Raw genomic sequence first — 8,549 nt, forward strand, 5'->3', positions numbered from 1 at the left:
TATTATTATTACTTTTAGATGTTTTGGAGAGATATTCCGTAAAGACGTAATTATTTTGTTTCCGAATAAGTGTCATTTTTAATATTTTTTATACAAATTAAGAAAGTGATTGATATATATATATAAATTGTTACTCATTTTGTTTCATAATAAGTTTTATTCTGGATTTTTTTCTTGTTACACAAAAAATGTCATTTTATAATTTCAATACAAATTATATTTATTTTCAGTTGCAAATTAATTATAAACTGCTTTGATTTTATAAATAAATTTATTTATCTCAAATAATATTGGTCGGAGAGATGTAATTAATAACAACTTACGTATATTTCCATTACTTTCTTAATCTGTATGAAAAATATCAAAATATAAAATCAATGCAGTTCGAAATTAATTTTCATCTAAAAATAAGTATATTTTATATTAAAATTGTAAAGTGACAATTTTGTGTAATAAAAAAAAATTGGTTAGAATTACACTTATTATAAAACAGAAATAGTTAGTTTGATAGCTTGTGTAAAAAAAGACATTTTCGTTTTGGTCAAAATAATTCTTAATTATTTTATCTATTCAATAAATATATCGTTTAGATTTTTTACAAAAATGCTGATTTAGATTTTTTTAATATATTTTGTGATGATAAAAAAATATTCTCAGTCTTTTCACCTATATAATATTTTAAAATTTACATATCACATAGTTAGTAACTTATTAAATATATTTTTAGAATTGAGAGTTTTTTTTTAAATCAGAATCTGTTAAATTGATATTTGAAAAGGGGAAAATTAGTAGATTTCTCAGGGGTTTGTGAGAAAACCGTAAATAAAATTCCTAGAAGTACCAAAATACATTTCTGTAAATGTTTTCCTCATACCACTCACTGTAAAATACAAAATACATTTTTTACTGTAAATCTAAGCGGTAAACTTTAGTTTGCAGTCGTTGGGTGAGTAGTGATCGTCACAGACACACCGGCCACACCACAAAGACCCGCAACGAAACGGTAGGCTTTCCACGCGCACCGATGACCGAGACTCGTTGGAATCAATCTAACCATGAACGTATCGACACCTCCGGTAAAGTTTCATCTCATCCAAGACCCCCTCTAACATAGCCCCTAAAATTATTTATACCGTTGTGTTTTGAATCCATACGTTTAGACCGATCCCTTTATGTTCAAATTGTTCATAGAGGTTAATTATGTCTTCGTCTTTTAATGTTGGTTTGGAGTCTCTTTTCATTAATTGATCATGAATATCTCCAAACAAGCTGCTTAAAATTTGTTTTTTTTTTGACAAAAAACTGCTTAAAAATTGTTAGGTGATGATCGTATAATGTTTTTTTTGGTCTGCAGAGATTCAACAACGAAGAGTTGTAATAGAGAACAGTCATGGTGAGAAACTCGTGGGAGTTTTGCATGATACCGGCTCAACTGAGACTGTTGTCATCTGCCATGGCATTCACTCATCAAAGGTTTTGCGCTTTTTTTCTTTGTAGCATTTGATTTTTGTGTTTTTTTTTCCTGATAATACTATTAATCTTGTAGGATCGGATTCCAATGCTGACTATTGCCAATGTCTTTGAAAGCGCAAAGATCAGTTCCTTCCGGTTTGATTTCGCTGGCAATGGGTTAAAGCACATTCTTTCTTGATTTTTTTATGCAAATTGTAGCTTTCTGTCGGAACGGTGAAGTGTATTTTACTCATGTTAATGGGCTTTCTTCAGGGAAAGCCAAGGATCATTTCAGTATGGTAACTATCGCCGTGAAGCTGAAGATCTGCGCTCTGTTCTTCAACACTTGCGTGGAGAAAACCGTGAAATTTCTGCAATCATCGGACATAGCAAAGGTCTAACACAAAGAAAAAACTTAAAAACTAAGATGGATCTCATGATTTTTTTTGGATTAGAAAATAATGAAAATGTTATTATATGAAGACTGAAGCGTTGTTGGCAGGTGGAAGTGTGGTGCTTTTGTACGCAGCAAAGTACAAGGATGTGCAGACTGTTGTGAATATCTCTGGACGGTTTTTTCTAGAGAGAGGAATGGAATGGCGCCTTGGTAAGGACTACTTTAATAAAATCAAGGAGAATGGGTTCATTGATGTTAGGAACAGAAAAGGTAAAAAAATCTTTTTAGAACATGGAGTTTGGTATTAGAGACAAGCTCTTTGATCCTTTTTTTCTCCCCATTGCAGGAAAGTTTGAATATAGAGTTACCGAAGAGAGCCTAATGGACCGTCTCACAACCAATACTCATGAAGCATGTCTCTCAATTCATGAAAACTGCAGGTACACTCTCCTTTGTCTCTTTTGGTCTCAGTATGATACCTTAAGTTACGATTCTCTTAAATGTTTCAGGGTGTTAACAATTCATGGAACTAACGATAGAATAGTGCATGTAACAGAAGCATCAGAATTCGCCAAATACATAAAGAATCACAAACTGTGTCTAATTGAAGGAGCTGACCATGAGTTCACATCTCATCAGCATGAGCTGGCTTCTACTGTTTTATCCTTCTTCAAATTGGATCTCAAGAAATATGATGATTCAGGTGATGTCAGTACAAGTAAACGAGACCACATGAGATCAGTTGTTGCGATCAAGGCCCGAATTTAAATAGATTTGTTCAATACTATCTGCCAGGTTTAACGTTTAAGGTTGTCTTGTTTCAAAGGTTCTTACGAGTCGATGGCTTGTTTATACACAAAACTGAATAGAAAGAATGTCAAAGTTGGCTTCTAAAGGATGACGATTTAATAAAGTACGATAAGCCATGAATCAAGAAAGCATTCATCATTTCAACTGTTTCGGTAAATCTGTAATGGTGAAAGCTGCAAAAATGGATCAGGATTCAACACATTCGTCATTTCAAAGCACATTTTAAATGTCACAAACAGAGATCTCTGGAGAAACCAACAGGAATTATCACAACCCGAGCAAGAAAAAGCTATATATATATATGTTATGCTGTAAGTTATTATAGCGTAGCGTTTCCTCCAAAACACATAGGAGGAATCGGAAACTAGCTTTGTCTACGTGAACCTGCCATGCCAAAAAAACAGGACTCAGGAGGTGGGGTCATCAACCAGCTTGAACCTTCTTCCCATCTTCAATGAAGAAAATGGATCTTTCAGGTACCTGGATATAGCCAATGGCAACAGTCAAGAGTTTGTAAGAAAATTCTGAAACAGTCTTTACAGAATTTTATTCATACGGAAAAACAAAACAAAGAAGGATTAAGTTATGTTACGTCGGGCCAAGTGTCTGTAATGAACTCAACGATGTCATAGATAATATCTCCTTGAACATCAATTTGCTCCTTCTCAGTTGGTCCCTGAAACGCAGAAACATACAAAACCCTAAAGCATACGTGGAATAAAATAGGAAAAGTTGTATAATAGAGAGTTAGACTTGATACTTTTCACTTGACCACAAAAGGTCTAAACTCTAAAGCAGTTACAAACTCTACTAATACCATAATTGACATTTAGTATTGGAATCCATAATCTACATACCTTGACAACTGAAGCTCCAGTGGCAAACTTCTTCCCGAGCTTTTTAGATGCATCACTGAGTTTTATCCCTGATGAAAAAAAAAAATCAAGCGTCAAGAGATGAGGTTTTGTTCCAGCCAATAATAATTTACTAGGATATCTCAAAAAAAGAAGCAAATAAACAACTCTCACCAAACAGTTCTAGTCCTTTAACAATGGTGATACACTTGCGCTTGTTGCGCACAACCTTTTCGATAATAACTTCTTGTCTCTCCTACACAGGATCCGTACGCATTAGACAACCAGAAAAAAAGGGTTTACATAAAAGAGAAAAGAAACCAAAACGATAACAGTCCATTGAAATGCGCTTGGGGGGTCTCCAAAGCATGTCGGTTGTATAAACTTCCATGAAAACTTGGTAACATTCTAGAAAGGTAAGAGGAAGGTTACAAATAACTACTCACTTTCTTTTTTAGTTTTCCCCCGGGAAGGCGTTTCCCTTCCTCCTTCTTGGATGTCCCTCCTCCTATCAATAAATTTGAAAATGTCAGAAGAATAAGAAGAAAAGAGCTGAATCCTTCCCACACATACGCATCAACACAAATCAGTAACTCCAAAAGAACATTTTTTCATTCATGTTTAACAAATCTCCCCGGCAAAAGAAAAACATCACAGAAGCTTCCAGACACTGAGCAATATATAGTTTGAGGCTGTATATAGCAATGTACAGTAAACAAATGTGAGGACACACATGCATTGGTCCATGAATAGGATACATACCAGTAGACTGAGATGAAGAGGGTGCACCATCAGCGCCACCTGAAGAGATTCCCACGGACTGGAGTTTGTCAGAGACATTATCTGCTGCCTTCTCATTAGCTTCTGAAATACAGCAATTAGTAATAATAATCCATATCAAATAAGTCGTTAAATCAGATTAAACTCATTATCATAACCAGTAGAAGGATACAAAAGAGAATCGAACGACAATAATCCAAAAATAAGCCGACATAAAATTTTGATCAAGACATGATAGGAATGCCACCAGAGCTGAACGGGCCCATATAATCAAGATTAAGACAAAAGTGTGAATTTCTTAGCTCTTCAAAGAATCGAGACAATAATAATAATGTAAAAAGGTAAAATCTTTCAAACGGGGTTCAATCAAAAATCGCTAGCCGCAATCTAAAATCAAACTAGCTCAGATAAGCGGTCGAAGCTTTTGGAATTAGGTTTTGTTAAAATTAAAAAAAAAATGTAGAGGGGTACCTTTGAGGAGATCAGGATAGAGATCGGGTGCGTTTTGAACGAGCCAGGGCTTGCATCTCCCGAAATCAGGACCGAACTCGCAGTATTCAGCTGGAAGAGAGCAAACTCCACAGTACAAGACCTTTGCCGGCTCTAGCTTCTCTGCCATAGGTTAACGATGTTTCTTCCCTTTCCAGAAGCTAAAAACGAGATTCTTTCGAAGTTAGTGATATAGAAAGAGAATCTGATTTCTACGGCGGAGTAATACCCCACCAAGACAATGTTGTCGGAGAGACAAGTGAAGATGCTTGTGGTTGGGTCTTAAAGATCATTTGGTTGAATGGGTTCAGTTTGGGCCTAGCCTTTTCTCCGTTTTTCTCTTTCAGTTTCTTTAATAAGGGCCTTTTTCTTCAGAATTAAGGTAAAGTTAGTGGGGAAAAGAAAATTCATGTTTTCATATGCAGGTTCTATTAAATGAGTTGATGTGATGTGAGGGATCATATGGTTCAACATCTAACATTTAACACATCTTTTTCCATTGTGTTATTCGAAATTGTCTCTTTCTTTTTGCATATTTAAGGTAACTGTTTACGTGTTGTATATCACCATCTTACTTTCAAAGTTTCAATGCTCACTATTAGTTGTTTTTTTCTCAACTAATGCAGTCACTGCCATCTCCAGCTTTTTTGTACTCAATTCCTTATATTACATTTATGCTTTGTTTCACTTCCATAATTTAAATAAGAAAACTCCCAAAATAAATTAAAAAACAAACAAACAAAAATCCAAAGAAAATTTTCAGAAGGCGTGAGTGAATTTCTCTACTAACATAACAACAAATCTCTCTGACTCTTCTCTGCAAATTTTTATCTAAAAAACTGAGAAAGAAATTTTCTCTTGGACCATTCCACAAGTTATATAAATCCACAAAATGACCTAAAATTATCAATCCTACCTTCCTTTAAAAACTCCATTTCCAGACCTTCACACTAAGATCAGACTTACACTTAGTCTGTTTCGATGTTGCCACGGTCGGAGTTTTACCTTTAGGTACCGTCCCTTCGAACCCCCGACACGTCACTCTGATCTCCACTCCTTCACTCTTCACCTTCCCCATTTTCATTTCCACCTTCGTCCGCATCTCTATCTCCAACCCCACGCGCGTTCCCCTCGTCAGATCCGACTTCAGACGCCGAGCTTCCTCCGGATCCAGCTCACGCGCCGCCGGCGCAGACGTCGCGATCACGCCGCGAAACGTCGTCTTGTTCTTGTTACCGCTAAAGAAGGCCGGGACGGTGCCGTTCGCGAGCGTCTCCCCTGATTTGGATGACTTGACGAAGACGGCGAAGGGATGGTAGGAGAAGGTTAGGTGCTGGTTTGGATTCTCCGAGAGGAGAGTGAAGTTGAAAGAGGAAGAGAGGTGAGAGACGGAAGTATCCGACGCGGTGGTGAGGTTCACGCGGCTGATACGAAGCGACGGGACGGAGAACGACGGAGGACGAGGGCGGTAGATCACGTACACGGCGGTGGCGGCTATCGCGGCCATGAGAGCGAGGAGGAGGAAGATCAGGATCGACCAGAAGCAGCAGCAGCAGCAGACTCGACGGCAGCTCGGTCGAGATTGGTGGTGGTGATGGCGACTGTAAGGCTGTGGACGGTAAACCGGACGGTTAGCTGGAATGTAGACTTGCGGTTTCTGGTTAGACATGCCGTTGGATGTTCCGTTACCGTTACCGTTAACGGTAGTTGGAGGAGGAGGTGCTAAGGCAGCACCGGATGGAGCTCCGTTAGTTGCGGTTGGTGGCTTGGAAGCTGGGAAGAGTCGGTCGGTCATTTTCTTCGATTCTGTCTCCTCTGTTCAGATCTGAGCACAAAAAACAGATATTAAGAAGATAGAGAGAGCGTGATGGAGGAGATAGATAGAGAGAGACAACACTGAGTTTTTATTTTGTGGAATCTTTAATATCTTTAAATTTGTATCATTAATTATATAATTATTTTGTTTTTTTTAGTTGTTTTTGGTTTTCAGTTGTGACTTGTGAATGGTCATGACTTCCATGCCAAGTCTGTGGAATTTTCATTGGGTGGTAAAAATAATTAACGAATTAATTCCCAACCTTTTCTCACGCTTATTTAAATACTAGGTGGCCGGTCCGCACCCTGTGCGGGCATTGTACAGATTCAAATTATATGGGTATAGCTGGGTCTACAGATCGACCCACCCTGTCCGTCCCGCCAACCCGCGGGTCACCTAATTTTTTGACTCATAATTTCGATCCGCATGACCCGCAATGAAAGATTCAAAATACCTGCACCCGCCCCGCCCAAATTTACAGGTAATTCGCGGGACCCGCAGGTTAAATATTACAGAATATCTTGTATCTATTTAAGAGAGAGAGAGAGAGATTTAGTGTTTAACCGACCCGCGGGTTAAACACTAAATCTCTCTCTCTCTCTCTCTCTCTCTCTCATCGTAAACCTTTTTTTTGAAAAATATAAAAATGTAGACATTCTTTTAATTCACCGATTATTTTTTTAACTACCACAATTTTGATTTATATAGGAATGTTTCCTAGTTTAATATTTTATCATGAATTTTTCTTGGGTGAATTACCAACTAATCATAGTTTGCCAAATAATGTACAACATTTTTTAAAGATAATAAATAAAATAATAATAATTTGTGTTAAGTTTTTAAAATAAATGAAAATATTATTAGCTGCCAAAAGATTATTTTTTTAACAATTTTAAAACCGTCACAAAAGAGTAAATCATAAACACTAAACATTATACCCTAAACCCTTGGACAAATCTTAAACCCTTGGATAAAAATCCAAACACTAAACTCTAAAATCTTGGATATATCGTAAACCCTTGGATAAATCATAAATACTAAACTGTAAACCCTTGGGTATACCCAAAACACTAAATCTCTCTCTCTCTCTCTCTCTCTCTCTCTCTCTCTCTCTCTCTCTCTCTTCTCTCTCTCTCTCTCTCTCTCTCTCTCTCTCTCTCAAATTTGTGTTACTTTCCTATTTGTAATTTGTTACTTTTTTATTAATAACTTACCTTATTTTCATTGTGTATTATTTACGCAACTTGGTATCATATTTATTACTTTGTTTAAATAATTTACCTTTAGTTGATTTGGTTTTAATCAATGTTTTGAAAATCGGACCGGACACTGACTCGGTGAAGCTACTGGTTGACTGGTTAGACCGGTTCAACCGGTCGAACCGGGTTTTTTATTTATACAAAAATGTATATAATTATATATTTATGCTATATAAACTTTACTTCTACATATAATACTTTCTCTATTCTTTTTTTATTAACTCAAAATAAACAACAAACATAAATCTAATTACTATGTAAACTAAAAATTAAAAAAAGAACAAATGATTTACAGCTAAAACAATCATATTTATTTATTTTTACAACTAACATTTCAAAATTTAAGAATATGGTAAAATAAAAATAGTATATGAGAGTCAAAAATATATATTTTCATATTTTTTCTTAGAAAAATACAAAATCAATTAAATAGTAATAGTTGAACACTAACTATAAAATATTAAATTTTAGCTAGTAATAATTAAAAACACTTAATTATATGTTAATTTTTACGAACCGGGTTTTAAAATTAAACCGGATCACCGGTTTTACCGGGTTTCAACCGGTTTTACTGGTTTTTATCAAATCCGGGTTTTAAACCGAACCGGACTCGGCTTCTTCAGCGAGTCATGGTCGGACCGGTTCGACCGGCCGGTCTGATCCGGTTTTCGAAACACTGGTTTTAATAACTT

General features: G+C 36.2%; 3 protein-coding genes across 5 annotated transcripts; 1 reads left to right on the forward strand and 2 right to left on the reverse strand.

Annotated features, from left to right (window-relative positions):
* The first annotated feature begins 901 nt into the window (after window positions 1-901).
* LOC108814403 (uncharacterized) lies at window positions 902-2,779 on the forward strand. 3 transcript variants are annotated; one of them, XM_056990848.1, is made up of 7 exons: window positions 902-1,076; window positions 1,355-1,473; window positions 1,547-1,629; window positions 1,726-1,847; window positions 1,955-2,119; window positions 2,196-2,289; window positions 2,394-2,593. In XM_056990848.1, exons 1-7 carry the CDS (start codon window positions 1,025-1,027, stop codon window positions 2,455-2,457), a joined length of 699 nt encoding a protein of 232 aa, XP_056846828.1. In that variant the 5' UTR covers window positions 902-1,024; the 3' UTR covers window positions 2,458-2,593. The 3 variants fall into 3 exon arrangements, with proteins under 3 accessions (XP_056846828.1, XP_018442465.1, XP_018442466.1); XM_018586963.2 differs by having other exon boundaries at window positions 903-1,076; window positions 2,359-2,779; XM_018586964.2 differs by having other exon boundaries at window positions 906-1,076; window positions 2,406-2,593.
* A 64-nt stretch (window positions 2,780-2,843) lies between these two features.
* Window positions 2,844-5,037, reverse strand: LOC108814404 (translation machinery-associated protein 22). Its single transcript, XM_018586966.2, has 7 exons — window positions 4,765-5,037; window positions 4,276-4,377; window positions 3,960-4,021; window positions 3,688-3,769; window positions 3,517-3,584; window positions 3,252-3,335; window positions 2,844-3,139 (listed from the first exon to the last, which is right to left on the reverse strand). Exons 1-7 carry the CDS (start codon window positions 4,910-4,912, stop codon window positions 3,083-3,085), a joined length of 603 nt encoding a protein of 200 aa, XP_018442468.1. The 5' UTR covers window positions 4,913-5,037; the 3' UTR covers window positions 2,844-3,082.
* Window positions 5,038-5,525: 488 nt separating this feature from the next.
* Window positions 5,526-6,838, reverse strand: LOC108814987 (NDR1/HIN1-like protein 6). The gene has a single exon (XM_018587645.2). The coding sequence runs from the start codon at window positions 6,575-6,577 to the stop codon at window positions 5,705-5,707; it is 873 nt and encodes a 290-aa protein (XP_018443147.1). The 5' UTR covers window positions 6,578-6,838; the 3' UTR covers window positions 5,526-5,704.
* Window positions 6,839-8,549: the final 1,711 nt, after the last annotated feature.

The sequence above is a fragment of the Raphanus sativus genome, chromosome 7, assembly GCF_000801105.2.
Source record: "Raphanus sativus cultivar WK10039 chromosome 7, ASM80110v3, whole genome shotgun sequence".
NCBI classification, from domain to species: domain Eukaryota; kingdom Viridiplantae; phylum Streptophyta; class Magnoliopsida; order Brassicales; family Brassicaceae; genus Raphanus; species Raphanus sativus.